Source organism: Centruroides vittatus, unplaced genomic scaffold, assembly GCF_030686945.1.
Source record: "Centruroides vittatus isolate TY-2023 unplaced genomic scaffold, ASM3068694v2 contig_879, whole genome shotgun sequence".
Taxonomy (NCBI): domain Eukaryota; kingdom Metazoa; phylum Arthropoda; class Arachnida; order Scorpiones; family Buthidae; genus Centruroides; species Centruroides vittatus.
Genome location: NW_027122571.1, coordinates 150,563 through 168,833, shown reverse-complemented (window position 1 = coordinate 168,833; position 18,271 = coordinate 150,563). Strand labels below are relative to the sequence as shown.

Below are 18,271 nucleotides of genomic sequence, written 5' to 3'. Positions count from 1 at the left end.
ATAAGGTTTTTTAAAACCTTATAACCGGCCGAGGGTATGCTCAAACCTTGTAAGCAAATGTTTTCGGAACCCCCTCTCTGGGTCCATCCTCAAGCTATGTTCTTTTTAACAAACAGTTATAACGAAGACCAGCTGCGTTTCGGATGAAAATTTGAATTCTACGAGAAAGAACATAGCTTGAGGATGGACCCAGAGAGGGATCCGAAAATGTTTGCTTACAAGGTTTGAGCATACCCTTGCCAGTTATAAGGTTTTTTAAGAAGATTTATTGATATTACGCCAGTGTATGTAGATTATTTGTTATATAATACTCTTTTGAAAATGGAAACTTTCCAACTGCATTCACTAACTGTACAAGTATAAATAAAATACTAGTTAAAAAAAATTATATTTTTATGTTGATTTCATTTCAAAACTGGTAATATTTCATATCTTTTATACTTATGTGGCTTAGAATGTTTGTCAACTTTTAGATAAATATTTTCAATTTCCTTTTTGAGTCTGAAATATATTCCTTAAGAATTCTTCAGCTATACTCACTTCCTTGTATAGTTTATTTATGATTTGCATTAATAATAGATATTTAAAAACACAATCATCCAGTCAAAAAAAGTTTTTTTTTTAATTGTTTCTTCAATTAGTATATTGTGCTTTACAAAATACAAAAGATTGCTTGTTGTAATAACTTTGGGATTCACCTAAACTAATAACATTAAGCTGTGTAAATAAACAATTAAAGAAAATTTCCATTACATTTACTAACATTAAAAGGATGTTAAAACAATTTTAAAAAATACATAACTTAATAATGATTATAATTAATAAATCTTTATTATTAATTATTGTGCAATTTATTTAGTATTATTTGTCTGCTACAAACTTTAACAACAGTGATTATAATGACAGCAATTTAAACTATTGTGTTTCAAGCAAATAGTAATTAAAAACATGTAAAGCACTAGTTAAGATTGATAATGATTGCATGTTATCAGTCACATGCTAGGCTGATAGCAGGAAGAGAAAACTTAAAAAGGTCATTTACCCAAAAATAGTTTTATGCACAGGATTTTTAGGCTCAAAGGGCCCTAGAAAAACCTTATGTTTATAATAATGTAGTTTTTTAATTTTTACAATATAGATTATAGATTTTATTTCATACTATCTTTATTTAATTTTTTTATTCTTTCCAAATAGAGATTAAAACCCCCAATACTAGCTATGTGCAAATCCTGGTCCAATAATGATAACAATAAACAAATTCTAATTACAATATGTGAAGTTTTTATAACACATTTTAAACTTGTATGTTCTTGGATCTGCTAATTGTGATGATGTTAACTGAACATCTCAAATAAACTAAATCAATGCGAATAAAGATCCATGAATAATTTTACTTAACAATTTTTTTCTTACCAACAGATGAAATAATTTTTTGTTATGTCTTTCAATTTAATTTACAATTGATATTTATTACCATCATTCATTTTTGGTTTCAAAAAATTTCTAATTTCTTCTGAATTTATACAGTTAACATGGTGGTTTTCATCTCCAAATGCAATGGCCGGTTGAGTGCCTTTGGAAATGTTTACAGGACGTGGGCGCTTAATGTGTCCCCAGCCGGTATTGTAATGGCTGTCGATGGTCGTAACGTAAGCTTATATAAACTGGAAGGGGAGATCGGACCGGAGGTCCAGGTAGTGTAATTGACAATGCATCTGCACGGTATGCAAGAGTTGCGGATTTGAGTCCCACTTCGGGCCGATTCTTTTCTTCCAGTTAGTTCTAAATTATTTAATTAAGTTATAATTATTAAATTTAGCAAGAGATGGCACCTAACACCAAACTCTAGTACCAAATTATCTTATAAATTATTTATTATTGTAGCCATTTCCAGCCCGATAATTCAGCTTTGGTTGGAGTATTGCTTTAACGAGTTAGCTGATGATGTTTGTTCACATTCTTTGTTGGATGTTCAATTTTATGACCTGAAATGACCATTGAATTTGATCAAAAACATTTATTTATATAATAAATTTAATATTTTTGATTGATTACTGGTTTTTATTGTGTTATATATAGCACTAAATAACTATAAAAATTCTCTGGTTTCCAGGAAATTTTGTAGTTGTATATTGCTCTTTTGTAAATTCTAATACCAAATTTTATAAGTTTTCATGATAAATAAAATTATCTCTGCAACATAAAAGCCAAACAATACACTATATACATTTTCAGTTCAGAACAAATTACTATTAAGTTAACTTCTGCAGCTATCTTGTTTATTAATTTTTCTTTTAATATTATATTGATTTTGCTGCATTTTTATATAGTTTAATGTAATTCTTCTGAAAGATTACCAACAACTATTTGTTTCTTGTACTATAAAATATTGTCTAAGATCACATCATAGTCAATTGGATTTTGTACACTAATACAATAAAACATCTTATTAACATTCCAAAAACATTTTCAAATAGAACTTAAAGCCATTGCTAGAGTAATACGGTTTCTTATTGTATTATTACGATCACTTTACAAGATATGATAAATTTCCTTTGCTATTTATTCATAGATAATATTTAATCTTCACTCATCATATTTGTTAACTGAAAAAAAAAATTTAATGTTACCTTCATTATATTTCAGTCTTACATTTACTCAATTTATACTTTAGTATTCTTAGAGTATGTTATTTATTTTTCTCTACTACATACTATTGACTTCTAATTGTTTGTCTACTACTAAATTTATATAAACAATATTCACCCTTAATATTCAATATTCTAAAATTTTTCTCAAAAATTTAAATTAGCCATCTTCAGGTTAATTCTTTTGAATGAAAAGCTAAGTTGTTAAAATGTTGAAATATAATATATATTTAAAAAGTAATAAAATAAAATGTAAAATTATTTATTTATTAATTTACATTGTTCATATTATATTCCAACATTCCAATGACTTAAAAAACTTACATTTCAAAGAAATAACAAACTTGATGAAATCAATTTAGTACATAGAAAACTACTGGAATTACTATATATATAAATAAATAATAATTACTTTTATTTAGTTATATTTTCAAAATCTGAATAAATATTTCCAAAATATTTATGCAACTTAACCATGCCTTTAACTTCACACATTTAGCCCATTTGCTTCCCGTATAGTTTGACTTGCTTTGCAGTGAAAACAATCATAATGGGCTTGCATCAAGAATCTTCTATTCTCATTGCAATACTTACTATTCTGTTCACTATTGTTTAATCTGTACAGCAATAATAAACAGAGTAGCAAAGAAATATACTGAACTAAAAACATATTGTAGTGATTAAAAACATAAAATAGTAGATTACTATTTAAACTGTAAACTGGATGAACTTGAAATGTCTAGTTTCTAGTATCTGTGAACTGGCTAACACAAACATGAACAGTCATGATTAAATTTATAAGCATTAAATTCAATATTCAAAACAACAAAATATTATGGTATTATGGAAATATTTTCATTTATATTTTGTAGATGTATCCAACAAGTCTATCATAAAGAGACATTTCAGATAGTTTATTAATATATTGTATATCTTTAATTATAAAACATTTACCCATCTGAAAGATTTTAGTTATAGAACTTACAATTAATGTTGTATCTAGTATGTTGTAAAGTATGTTGTCTAGTAATTGTTTAAACTCTCTACTGATTATAACTATTTTTAGAAGTTGTAAAATTTTTTTATAGAAATTATGCTAATTTTATATTTTCATGTATTTTTATAAAATTTAATACTGAACCATTTCAAATGAAGTTCAATTGTTCCTTAACCTCTTGTGTTATTTTTAAGAATTTTTAAAATTGTGTTTCCAATATACTTCAAAAGGAAATAAAGTTAAATATATAAATATATTTATTTATTTATATCTTTCTTGATTATTGTGAATAAATATATACATTAATATGATGAATATGAACTGTGTAAGTTACTTTGTCATATGGCTTTTAGTTATCACACACAAACTAGAGAACTGATAGTACAGAATATGACTTCTTCATGTCTTTCAACAAAAAAATTTGAGATACTCTACATAGAAATTTGTGTGTTTAGTACTACTGATAGTTCTTACATTCTCTACCATAAATAGCATTGTTGATTTGCACTGAAAATTTTATTGCATAATTTTTTTTATTTATAAATATAATATAATTCTAGCATATCAAAGACAATTTATAACTGTAATCAAACTTTATTTATTGTGCTTTTATTGTGCTTTATGGCAATATTCTAACTTTGTAGCCCAAAACAGTGTAATATTGCTTGCAAAATATATCACTTCAGATCATTTATTGATTTCATTCATTTGATATCATTTATTGATATATTCTTAATCATTTATATGATTTCATTCATTTATCTTTTATTGTGCTTTATTGCAAACTTTATTGTGCTGCAATTTGAAAAAGTTGTAGAGCTATGAATTCCCATTGTCGTCCGTTCATCTTTCCTTAATCTGGAGAACAGAGTTAGACAGATAAAATCCGAGACCAGATATGGAAACCTTAGGGGCAGGAGGTCCCAATTAACTATATAAGAACTTCTGATAAAAATCAGAAATCTTGCTATTTCAATTCAAAACTTTTCTCCTAAAAGCAGTTAATAGATGACCGGCACAACTCCATTGCTAACGGAAAAGTAAGATGTACAGGGGCAAGACACTACAGTACTAATTTGAGGTGGAAAGCATATATTTTAAATGAAATAAATTAAAAATGTGATTAAAAATTACAGCCCAGCATTGTGACAATGTCACAATAAATAATTGCTCATTATTATTGCTGACGTATAATTTTTTTTTGTTAACAAGAGAACTAAGACTGTTCTCTAAAAGGACCACAGATTATATCCTTAGCACAAAATTAATTTCTATAATTTACTGTATTAATTAATTTCTAACTGGAGTGTCCATTATTATGCTCTGTTACAAGATACTGCTCTTGGTGTTTCCACTGTTCATTAACATTTAGTTTTGTATAGAAGTAGATAATAAGAAGAGCAAGAAACTATAATAAGTCACTAAGCTCTTTTTGAACCATGCCTTTTTATTCAGAATGATGATAATATCAAACTGAACAAGTAAATTCACTGTTAATGTTTGCTACAAGTATATTTATTCAAATATGATATTTACATATTTAACAGAAAAACTATTTTATTCCAATTCTGATGCTTTACAATTTAACATCAGAAAGTTCAAAATTTTATATTTTCCAACTGACACAGATTTGATCCAAAATTCTTTCAGATATTTTTTTGGGTCATGTATACAAGGTGTTCGTATTAATTAAAATTACAAACTGATCGATTATCAGTTTGACATCAAAACAGCATGATATTGTGCAACCAATAATCAAATATTTGATTATTGGATTTTTAAAACCAATATTCAATATTTCTGATATTATAAGAAATGATATTTTAAGTTTTTAATATTCTCACATACATTGCTAGTTAGACTTCCTGAATATTCCTCAATACTAAGCTTCTTTTAGCAAAGAAAATGAATGCCAAACTATCTGGTTCATTAGTAGATACAATGTGGAACATTTTTTCATGATGATCTGTTTCTACCAGAAGTTAAAAAAAATCACTATCAATATGAATTTCATGTTGCAAGCAGGAAAAAAAAAATTGATAAGAGTGATATTGAAAGAAATTCATAAGAGTGTTATTTGTAAAACAATATGAATCAAAAATATAGTTGTGATACATGATTGATAAATTTTATTGTACTGCAGATTCACATAATGAAGGTACCATCTGATAACAAAATGAGTGAAGACTAAAATTTTGGCACAATTGAATACACTTAGTAGTAAAAACTGTTCAATATGTCAAATTGTGATGTTCCAAGAATTGCAACCTATAAATAGTATGCTCATTGGCAGAAAGAAACTGATCTGAAGTGATATATTTTGCAAGCAATATTACACTGTTTTGGGCTACAAAGTTAGAATATTGCCATAAAAAACTATGCTTTTAATGTGTCACCAGAACCAAAGTCCATAAGGGTTAACATTAGTTAAGTTAGATGGTTATGCTATTAAAAATGAGTGACTAATCACCCTGTTCTCAATGAAATGTAGTTGCAATAGCTGTTGCATAGACTGATATGAGAAAGTGCTCCATTTTATATAAAAAGATTGGATCTATGCTCATTGCTGCAGTTGCAGAACAGTAAAAATGAACATCATTTCTCTATCACTGTACTAACAGCACAAGTTACAGATCCAGTTTGACAAGTTTCAAATCCAGTTTAACAATTTTCTTTGGAAAAGAATAAACTGATGATAAGATCACTGTGAACACATAACATACTGTAATTTTTAGTGAGAGCAAGAAAATTTGTTGAATCACATGAAAATTTTCTTCAGTCCAAATTTGGCAATTTTAGACATTTATAATTCCACTCTAGTAACCTTAATTAGCTTCGCAAATATATTTATTTATCCACAAACGTTTTCGGTCCCTTAGGACCTTCTTCAGGTGGGATTTAAGCAGAGAGTGACCCTACGAACTAAACTCACGTAACGGATACATTCCAACCCCCACTCCAGATGCGTACTATAAACAAACATCGCCGCGCATGTACGGTTACAACGCCGGGTCGTACATCGCTTGCCATGCCTTCGAAAGTTGTATTTCGTCTTTAAAGTTGATAGAGAGGCCCTGGGAATCCGCTTTAAAGATCTCCAGCGCCTCCAAATACTTAAGGTGTTGTGCTTGCCTGGTTCTCCTTATCAGGGTCACGCGCTGCACTCCCGGCGTAATGCCGTTTTCACTAGTGTAAACAGCTATCATCAGTAAATCATTTTATTCCTGATATTCCAAAATTTCTCGCTATTAAATGGTATTACCCAAATCACTATCTGACACAAATGTTAACTAACCATGGTAGATTTTTTACATACCAATCTCGATTTATGGGCACCACCACTACCATGTGCACTATTTGCGAGTGCCTGGATGGAAGCAAACACTACATTCTACAATGCCCCATGCTTGAGCCTGAGAGATTTGTGCTTAAAACTCTCGCTGCAGCGCATAACCTTGTTTGGCCACCCCCTAACTTGGAAAGTTTATTTATCTTTAAAGACACATACGACGCATTTATCCGGCTTGTCAACATGTACTTCAAAAGAACTACTGTCCCAGCCTACATCAGCAGATAACTCAGAATACAAGCAAGAAGAAGAAGAAATTTTGGCTTCGCACCTCGTCTGTACCGATCATCTTTGCAACTCTACAAGGCAACATCTAGGGACCGTGCTGGCTTGTCTGCACATTAGTGCTGATTCCAACTTCAATACCGCCTCATTGACAGCACTGCAGATTGGTTTGAGTGAACAAGATACACGCTTTAGTTTGTTCACGGATTGTACAGATTTCTTGTACAAAGAACAACTTGGACTGCACAGATTGACATGTGCTGACTCACTCATACAGGAACTCTTCAGACTCCGACAGATGATGATCCATCATTATGCAACTTTAGAACTGTTCAGATCTATGTGAACACAGAACCTACTACTCAATTTGGACGGCGCAGTTGCACACTGGCTGTTCTTTTCTGCTTTACAACCTTCCACAGAATTTTACCTGTGCCGACCCATCTTTACTGAAGAGTGGTGGACTGTACAGCTTAACTTGTACAAAAAGTTGATCACTTGTTACATTTAGGTGTTATTTTAAGTTTTGTTATTTAAATTCAGGTTACTATATTATATATATATGTGTTATTATTTGCTGTTAATATTTTATTTGATGATAGTTAATATGTTTGTTGTTACTTATACATGATATTTATTTATATTTTATTTCTTTATGTTATGATGTTCGATGTCATGAATGTGCTGTTGCTCTAAATGTCTATATAATGCCGAATTGTTAATGTCTTTATTATTGATGTATTTTATGTATTTTATAATATTTAAACCTATTAATACCACTATAGATAATTCTTGTTCTTCAGAAAACTGCTTAATGTATCTCATGTTCTCACCCGGTTTTGTACTTAATGGCACCGGGCATGTACCTTATGTATATTCATCAACAAATAAATAATAATAATAATAATAGCGTAAACAGCCAAGGCCGTATTGGTCTTTTTCTTCTCGATATCCGTTTTATGCTCACGGATGCGTTGGCCGAGGGATCTTTTTGTGGAGCCGATATATACTAGATCCCTACCGAATCTATGGTCTCGGAGTGGAATTCTATATACTCCCGGCGCCCTTTCAACGTCCACCGGATCCTTCCCGTTCCTAAGCAGGGAGAAGACGTCTGATTTCCGCTTATAGGCTATTTTTGTGTTAGTATATGCACCGATCTCACGGTATAAGGAGTGTAGATGCCGTTCATATGTAATAACAACCAGGCGGGGAGGCATACTTTGTTGCCGATTATTCTCCCGAACCGCATCAGGCTGGTTTACAGGGTTGCGCTCTTGATTGTCTGCTATACTCAGTATAAGCTTCTTGCTATAGCCATGGTTCTCAGCTATTTCTGCTACCCTCCCTATCTCCTTCCGCTTATCCCTCTCTCTATTACAGTGCGTGTGGGCTCTTCTAGTAAGGGCCCTAAAGGCCGCCAGTTTGTAGCTATACGGATCATTGGAGTTGGCTGGGATGTATATCGGGATGGCGTTCGGTTTTCGGTATACATTAGTGTCGTAACTTCCATCGCTAAAGGTAATATTAATGTCTAAAAAATGAGCCGCTTCGTCGCTCATTTGTTCTAACTCGATCAAAAGGCCATATGGGTTGTCATTCATACAGCACACGAATCTGTCGATGTCCGGTTTCTTCTTCCAGATGATGCAGATGTCGTCAATGTACCTTTTATATAGTCCGATGTTATCGAGGAACTCAGGGATGACCTTGGCCTCCAAACGACGAACTACCATTTCTGCCAAGTCCCCAGATAAGAGGCTACCCATAGGTACTCCTCGTTTTTGGAGGTACACCTTCCCGTCTAGCTGAAAGCACGAGGTGTAGCAGAGAATATGCACAAGTTCTAGTATCTGCTTGTGGTCAGCATTGCCCGTTACCTCCCCCATAAGCCAATCCCGTAAACCACAGAAGCATGGCTCAAGCTTAATTGATGGGTACATCGCCTTAAAGTCCAGAATAGTAATCCAGGCACCCGGTGACGGCTGGCAGTTGCGTATAGCCTCGATCATCTGCGTTGAGTCGGAGACTGTAAACTGATAAGGACCCTGACCCTGATAAGGAGAACCAGGCAAGCACAACACCTTAAGTATTTGGAGGCGCTGGAGATCTTTAAAGCGGATTCCCAGGGCCTCTCTATCAACTTTAAAGACGAAATACAACTTTCGAAGGCATGGCAAGCGATGTACGACCCGGCGTTGTAACCGTACATGCGCGGCGATGTTTGTTTATAGTACGCATCTGGAGTGGGGGTTGGAATGTATCCGTTACGTGAGTTTAGTTCGTAGGGTCACTCTCTGCTTAAATCCCACCTGAAGAAGGTCCTAAGGGACCGAAAACGTTTGTGGATAAATAAATATATTTGCGAAGCTAATTAAGGTTACTAGAGTGGACTTATTTGCTCTTGCTTCGTTTTCTTGCGATGGATTTTATTTATAATTCCATTTAAATAAAACTGAATATCATCTTCCTGCAAGATCTTCCATAGCCTCACACCCACCTTTATTCAAGCAAATGTCAATCAATTTTTTATATCAATGGAAAGTATCTTTTGAATGCGGATCATCTCATATGCATAAAAATACAAGTTATGCAGAATTTTCCTTGTGGTTATTTAGAACAAATCAACTGTATTAATATTTCAAATATACTACTGGAATCTATTACATTATTCATTGATTACTCCATGATGACAATAACAACATATCTGACTGTTGTGAACAAATCACTTGTGACCTCTTTCTGATCTTATTCCTAAACATTTACTTTCCTCAAATCAAGCTATCAAATTCTAAGAATGAGCAATTACAAAGAGATCAGTGGGCCTCTTCATAATTGTCTGTCTTTTCAGAATTCCTAAAATACAGCAATAGCACCTATCCAAACTTTAAAGTTTGAATACAAACTGAAGAAGCCAATACAATTAATGAAAGTATTTTTTATTTTAAAAACAGTGTGTTTACTATCATGATGCAGACTTATTCACCACAAGGAAATTGTTATATGAAATGTAGCTTATTTAAATATTTCATTTTATATTATTTTATTTAATTGTTAACATCCAATTTTGTGGTGGTTTTATCCATTTTCTCTTGCTTTTGTATTTGAATATTCATGTCCTGTTTCTCAAGTGTTTTAAATTTTTGTATGTTCTATTTCATTTCTGTTTCAGACAACTGAAGATGATCCATTAAACATGATTGAAAACACTTTTGGCTCATTAAATTTTACTTGGTAGAGTGATATAAGGTGTGGTTTTGTTTCTAAATTTTATTTTAAAGTTTAGAATTATTAGTTCTTAAATTTTTACATTGCTTTTTATATTTTTATCTGTTTTGATAATAAAAAAGCAAGCATACTCAGACAAGGTAGGAACCATTATATTTTCAATACCTACAACTGCTAGAACATAAAGCACTTCATGTCTTTCTTTATACTCATCAATCATCTGAAAAACTTGTACTAAATGCAAATGTTATAATTTCTCTCTAGTTAAAGTACACTCAAACCTGTTTTTATGCAGTCTATTTTTGTGCGATTTGTTTTGTGTGATTTTTTGTGTGCTGTATATGAATTTCAATCAAATTGGTATACTGCACAAAAATAATCGCACAAAACACATTGCACGTATAAAAAATCGCACAAAAAAGACTGCACAAAAACAGGTTTGAGTGTATAAAATTCTTTCTGGTGATGATTTTTAGAACTTATTCTCACAAAAATCACTTCCATACATTCTGAACAGAATTCATATTAAATTTGATTGAATTTCAACTTCTAGAACCTTGAATTATAATGTTTTAATTATGATTATATTAAACAAAAATAACACCATTAATCCAGCAAAGAAAGTGTGTTTAATAAATAAACAAATGTTTTCTAACATTGTATAACCCGACAATGACTATTTAAAAACCAGAAATCAAACAAATTACAGCTGATTTAAGAATGATAGAACACAATAATGTTGTGTACATGGAGCCAGATGCAAGCACAGTGGAAAGACATAAAAAGATAAAAGTAAAATAAAAAACTGAAGACATTAACATTAAGAGACTTCAACATTGCTTTTCAAGCATGCAAAATGGAATCAGCATCCTTGAAGTTAATGGCAGTACACCTATTAGCTACTTTATAAATCTCGATCCTTCCTAAGTGCTTGGGGTGGAATGTATTAGAGGAGCAGTATAGAAAATGAGTCTGTGCACAATATCTCTTGCAGCCATTGCCTATGATGTAAGTGTATTATCTGGCAGGGCCTGTCTCCTACACTGATGATACACTGATATAAATACAAATGACACACTTACATTGTTATCACAGGAAAAGGCTGCAAGATAAATTGTGCACAATTCAATACTTTCAATATTTTTATTAGGTTGTACATAGTACAATATCAGCACCGCAGAGCACAGCTGGTATAGGTTATGCACAAGCCCATCTACACTGCTCCTCTAATAAAACCCAACAAGCACTTAGGAAGGCTAAAGATTTATAAAGTAACTAAAAGACATACTGCCATTAACCACAAGGATGCAGACTCCATTTTGCATGTCTGGAAAGCAACATTGAAGTTTCTTAATGTTAAAGTCTTCTGTTTTTTTTATTTCTTTTGTGCCTTTTGATTGCACTTGCATTCAACTCCAAGTGAATGACATTATTGTGTTCTATCATTTTTAAATCATCTGTAATGTTCTTTGCTCAGTTTTCAATTCTATAACTTGACAATGATCATTAAAAACAACAGAAAATGTTTGTTTATTTACTTATTAAATTCTCTTTCTTTGCTGAATTACTGGTGTTATTTTTGTTCAATATAGTTTTTGCATCCAGATTTTGTGTATATGTTGGTGTTTACTATTAATTATGATTACTCTGTATTTGATTTATATATTTACAGTATTATGAAGAGAATTATCTTTAAAAGTAAACTGTTACTTCATTTTTGAATTATTATTTTGTAAATTATATCTTCAGTCCAAAATATTAAAATGGCATAAGATTTGACATAGCTATGGTATTTTTAGACAGTTAAAATTGATTATAAATACATAATAAATGTATGGTTATTACTGGATGAACAAACAGCCTATAGTTTACATAAAAATTTATAACTTAAGTAAACATATATTCTTATTTATGATAAATGAATAATTTACATTATTTTAATAATACAATAATTATTTACAATAAAAGGAAGCATAAGTGTGCATACTGTTTTTTTAAATTATCATATACTTTTAAAAAAACAGAGATTCAACTTGTGTTATTCCAATTTAAACTCATTTAAATGCACTAGTAAATTTTGATTTTGTTTTGATTTCTCAATCTTATTTTGTTTAAGTAAAAAGGCATCAGTTATGTTTATATCATATTACTTTTGGTTTTATTATTTTAATAAATACTAAACACCTTGTTACCAGAAAATTTTTTACTAATGACAATTTAGGTCATCTTCAGGTTGTCTATCTAATGAATACATTAAAAATTTGATACATCTTGGAAAATTTAAAAGTGAGTTCCAACAAAATTAAAAAAAAAATATATATATATATATATATATATTTTAAATTTTATATATTGTACTTTATATATATAAAGTACAATAAATCGTTTGGAAGTATAATGATAAATAAATTAATAAATTAAATAAGAAAGTATATTTAAAGATATATTAAATAAATCAATGGAATAATTGACAGAGTATTTACAACATCAAGCAGTAAAAATAAAAATAAATATATAATAATAATAATAATATTAAAATTACACAGTCAATTTCCTAAGAGGATATGGGATCAGGGCAATATAGACAGAGAGCTTGCATTTGAATGGATTAAAAAGCAACAAATAGCCCAAGAGTTGAATCATTAATATTTGCATGGTTCCTACGCACCTGGAAAGTCAGGGATTTTCATTAGTTTTGAAAAAAGTAATGGAAAGTCAGGGAATTTTTCAAAAATTGTCAAAAAGTCAGGGAATTTGTCTCCTTGGCTGCCTTGTTGATTTCATTTGCTGAATATGGCTGACCAAGCATAGCCATCTGCAGGCGGCAAGAAGTAATGCTGCAATCTTTAATAAGAAAATATAACAGAATCCGTTTTGAATCCGAAATGGCTTTTTTCACTGTTCTGAAGCCATATAATTTTACAGTTGTGGATTAATAACAGGATAAACTACTATTATGTAATAGTGTTTAATTTTAATAATTCAGCAATTATAAAAAGAGGAATTTGTTAATTAGAATAAAAAATAATCAATTAAAAATTAGTTTACAAACTTTTAAAACTTGAAATCGTAATTTATTAGAATGTTCACTTCAAAATAGCTAAATATCTGTATTTTGAAAAAAAAGAGAATTAATACTAAGTTTCTCTGTATTTTGATTGTCGATTTTGTAAAAATAAAAAGATTTTACAATAAATTAGATACATTCGTTAGAGAAGCTATAGTATAAACTTACACCTATCCCTCCTTATATACAATCTATTTTTACACAATTTTGAAATAATGTGGTTGACAAAAGAAAACTAATTCTTCTTTTACATGATCGATTTTTTAAGGGAAAAAATGCTTTATTTGAAAATTTTTAAATTTAACTTTTTGTTAAAATTATGTTGCTGTTTAAAAAGTTACTCTTTTTGTTGAAAGATTGGTTTTAAAATTACATGTTTCTAAGTCAAGAGTTCATTTTAAGCACAGTGCAGTACTATTTGTATATCAAAGAATACTGTTTGTTGATTTTATGCTATCTTGTATTTACTAGATTTACATACAAATAATAATGATAAATGATGATAAAATAAAAAGCTTATGTTTTGTTTGTTGCTTATTTTTTCATTACATTGAAGTTGTGGATTCTATCAAACATTTTTCTACAGGATGTATGTACAGTAATACCCCGAACTTACGCGATAGGTGAAACCGAGTGATAACCGCGTAAGTCAAATTTGCATAAGTCGAGGTATAATTTTGCATATAAATACATATAAATTATTTTTAATTGGGGCCGAAGACTAAAGAAAACAATAATTTAGGAAAAATGTTTAATAAAATCTTAGATAATACACATGTATAACAAATTATATTATTAAAATCGTAAACTGAAGTTATTTTGATGTAAAAGGCTTCATAAAATCTAACAAATTCGTCTGATGGCTCAAAATTTTTTTTTCTCACAAAATTTCCTCGTAGCATACTAATAATTTTTTTATTTCTCGTTTTGTAGAAGAAATGCGCTCTGCGTTGGAGTCTATATTTCCTAAAATTTGTAACCTCTTTTCATTTTGTATTGAAGTCTTTGATAATGTTATCTTCACATTCCAAAGATAAAGTTTTTCTTTTCTTGTTTGATGCAGAAGAATCAGTTCCACTTCGTTTGGATGACATAGTAGTCTCTCAAGTCTCCGTAGATATAACAAACACAGAAATAAATAACACTAAATAAATTGTAGCTATGCATTGATTCCGCACAACATGTCCGAATATATAAGCTGAGCGATAGTGTGGGGGGAGTGAGTAATCAAGAGTTACATGGCGCTCAAACAAAAGACGAATCGACGAGATTTAAAAATCGTGTAACTCAGGGTTCGCGTAAGTCGGGGTAGCGTAAGTCGAGGTATTACTGTACTGTATTTTTTTAATGCAACAGTCTTTGAAATATATCAACTGTGCAAAAAGAGGGATAGATATACTCAATCAATGTTCACAGTAAATAAAATGCTGTTTTATTATTTGATTTTTCACACCATAAAAAATGAGGGTCAGGGAATTTGGACAAAGTTGGTAAGGGAAAGTCAGGGAATTCAAAACAAAAATTTGAGTAGGAACCCTGTATTTGCTATACAGGACCAGGCTGTAATGACAAGACAATATCAACATGACAAATTAAAAGAGCCACTGGACTAGAAATGCCGCCTTTGTATGACCAAAGACAAGACCACGCAGTACATTATATCAGTATGTGAAAAATTGGCAGGGACTTGTTATGTAAAATGTCATAACAACCTTGCCCGGTATGTCTACTGGTACCTGGCCCAAAAACATAAAACAGAAGTTTCTAACCAATGGTGGAAGGAAACATTAATCCAGCCGCAAGTTAAAGAAAATGGTACGGCCAAGATCTTATGAGAAATGCCTGTCCAAACTGATGTCACTGTATCTCACAATAGACTGGTTTTAATTTATGTTGATAAAAATCGCAATAAAACATTCTTAATAGATATAACTGTACCATCAGATTACAACATTGGTGCTAAAGAAAATGAAAAATTAAGTAAATATTATCTTTTGAAATCTGAAGTTAGCCGTCTATGGAATACACAGACAACTGTCATTCCAATAGTAATAGGAGCAACAGGAATAATAGCAAAAAACAAAGAAATACATAGATCAATTCAAATCCAACATTAATATCAGCATTCTTCAGAAACAGGCAGCCATACATACATCCCTTATACTCAGTAGAGTGTTTGATAATTCTATTTTTGTGGTCAACACACTAAATCCACTCAAGCATAGAGAAGAGGAGGAACTACTTGCACGTAAAGTGCATCTAATGCAGTAAAGGGGTGGAAACAGGTACCTTCTTTCCTGTGGGTTACAGGACGAGGTATTTTTTTACTCTGATGTAAATCGTGTAGAAATAATAATAATAATAATAATAATAATAATAATGTTAAAAATACAGTCTTGAAGAAGTTATTCTGTACAGTAACCTCTATGTGTTTGGGAATGTTTCTTGGTCTCCGATGTTAATACAACTTCCCTAAGTTGCCCGTTTGTGTATTTTGATCATTTTCATCATTTTGTCAGAAGCATTAACTAATTATTGTTATAGAATGCACAATATGTAGTGAATAAACAATTATATAGTATAAACTAGAATTGATGACAAAAATAAAATGACATCTACAGTTCCTTTTTAAAATTAAATATATTAAAGAAGTAATAATTTCTCCAAGTTTGGCACAAACAAAAACGGATTAGATGCCGCAGATTGAAGAACAGACATCAGTCCAAATTGGAACGTTATAATACGTTGGAACAATGTCCCTCCTCCAGAATACTTCTGCAGGACATTCCAATTTGGACATATGTTCGTTATTAAAGAAATAACTCCTTACAAAAGTCTGTTGCAAAAAATTTAAACTATATTAATATTTCTAAGATGATATCTCATTTTCAGATACAAGCATTCAAAAAGAAATTCAAATTCAGACTTCTTTTTGAACATTTGAATTTAAAGCAAAAATCATTTTCGAAAATGTTAATCTAGTTTCTTGCAAGGGACTTGTATAAAAGTAAGAATTATTTTTTAATATTTTTCGGTGACAAAAATAGCCGATCAATAATTGGTTAATGACACAAAAACACTGCTGTAATCAATCACATTTTATGCTAATTTGAAATCATCATTCTCGGTGACCACGGTGCTTTTGGAAAGTAAGTATAAGTCAAACCCTATGCTATTTTTTAATATATATGTATATATATATATATATACATACACACCAAAGTTGAACTTGTATTACAAGCACATCCTAAAAAAAACAAAAAAAAAACTGAATAATCCAGTTTATATATTGCATGTATTCATTTACGAATATAAATTTACATTGTTTCAATTTCACAAATATAAATTTAAAAGTCTATCGAGCATTTTGAATTTGTTTTCCTTTTTAATAATTCTATTATTGTAGTTATATGTAAGTCTACGTTGTCAAGGTACGTCAACGATCGCATTTTTGTTTTAAATATTTCTACCGTAACACGTTTATTATTCGCCAAATCCGTTTAAAATTCCTAAAAATGAAAAAAAACGTACAAATATTCCAATTAAATATTTCTAATATAAACATTATGTCCATTTTCCATTGTCAACCGGCTATACGACGTTACACAATACGATCTTACTACATATATTCCTTTTTTATTATTATTAAGAAAATCTTACTTTTTTGCAGTTTTTCTGTAACCACTGCCTTATTACCGTCAAATTGAGAAACAGTTTCGACAGACTCGAAATATTTAACATTCGGTCCTCCGTCCTTCTTCCTTACGACCGCCATTTTGTAACACAGAAAAGCGGTATTAGTTTGGTTTTTTATCGTGCGATGGCGCTAGTGAGAAATGGAAAATGATCTGTTGGAAAAACACTCGCGCAGTTGTTCGCTGTACAATGCCCTTTTAAATGAAATATTTTATATTATTTAATCGTTTTAACTATAATATATATATAGATATATATATATTTAAAAAAAAATAAGAATGCAATGTATATAAGAAACGTATATATTTATAATAATAATCAATTATGATTATTATAAATATATATACACAGATCAGACACGTTTTATTAATTATTATATACAGTACAAGCCAATTTATAAAATAACATAGGCTAGAGTCTCCATATTAACAAGAAAAAAGAAAGAATAAAATAACACATACTTTTCCCCTTTATATTATTTATTTTTTCAGATCAATATTTAAAATGTATTTTAAAATTTTGATGTTAAATTAATTTATATATGTTAAGCCTTATATATATATTTAGAAAATTATTTATAATAGTTTAATATGAAAATATTTCTTGGTTTTAAATTAAAATTTTAAAAAATTATTCTGAACTAAACATGTGCTTTTGAAACCCGTGTTATTCTATAGCATAATCAATTTTTGAGTAAGATATTTATAAAATTTTAATGGCATATTTAAAATAATTAATAATTGTTTTTAATAATTATTTTTTAAATTTTATTTATTTAAAAGGAATCGTAAGTTGTTAATGAGTAATTGTTATTGAAGCACAATGCGAGAAGAGTATACTGTATAATAATTGATTACATTATAGTGTTTTACAATCTTTTAAATTATATATTTCTACAATTAAAATATCATTTATCACGTTTTGTTGAAAAAAATTTCATTTAAATCCTGATTATCGTCATAAATTGCTACCCTATTAAAATTTTACAATATTCGTATTCTTATGCTTAGATTTTCTAAATACATTTTACGAAAATTAATGAATTAAATAAAATTATTAAT

At 30.0% G+C, this 18,271-nt stretch overlaps 1 protein-coding gene and 1 long non-coding RNA gene across 2 annotated transcripts in view; one reads left to right on the top strand and one right to left on the bottom strand.

Annotated features, from left to right (window-relative positions):
• Positions 1-17,304, bottom strand: part of mor (SWI/SNF- related protein mor) — a 112,602-nt gene extending 95,298 nt beyond the window's left edge. Inside the window, 2 exon segments of the mRNA XM_067279982.1 lie at positions 17,175-17,207; positions 17,209-17,304. Of these exon segments, the coding sequence (XP_067136083.1) occupies positions 17,175-17,207; positions 17,209-17,289 (114 nt within the window). The 5' untranslated portion in view covers positions 17,290-17,304.
• Positions 1-18,271, top strand: part of LOC136983275 (uncharacterized) — a 168,946-nt gene that overhangs the window by 98,623 nt on the left and 52,052 nt on the right. The window lies entirely within an intron of this gene.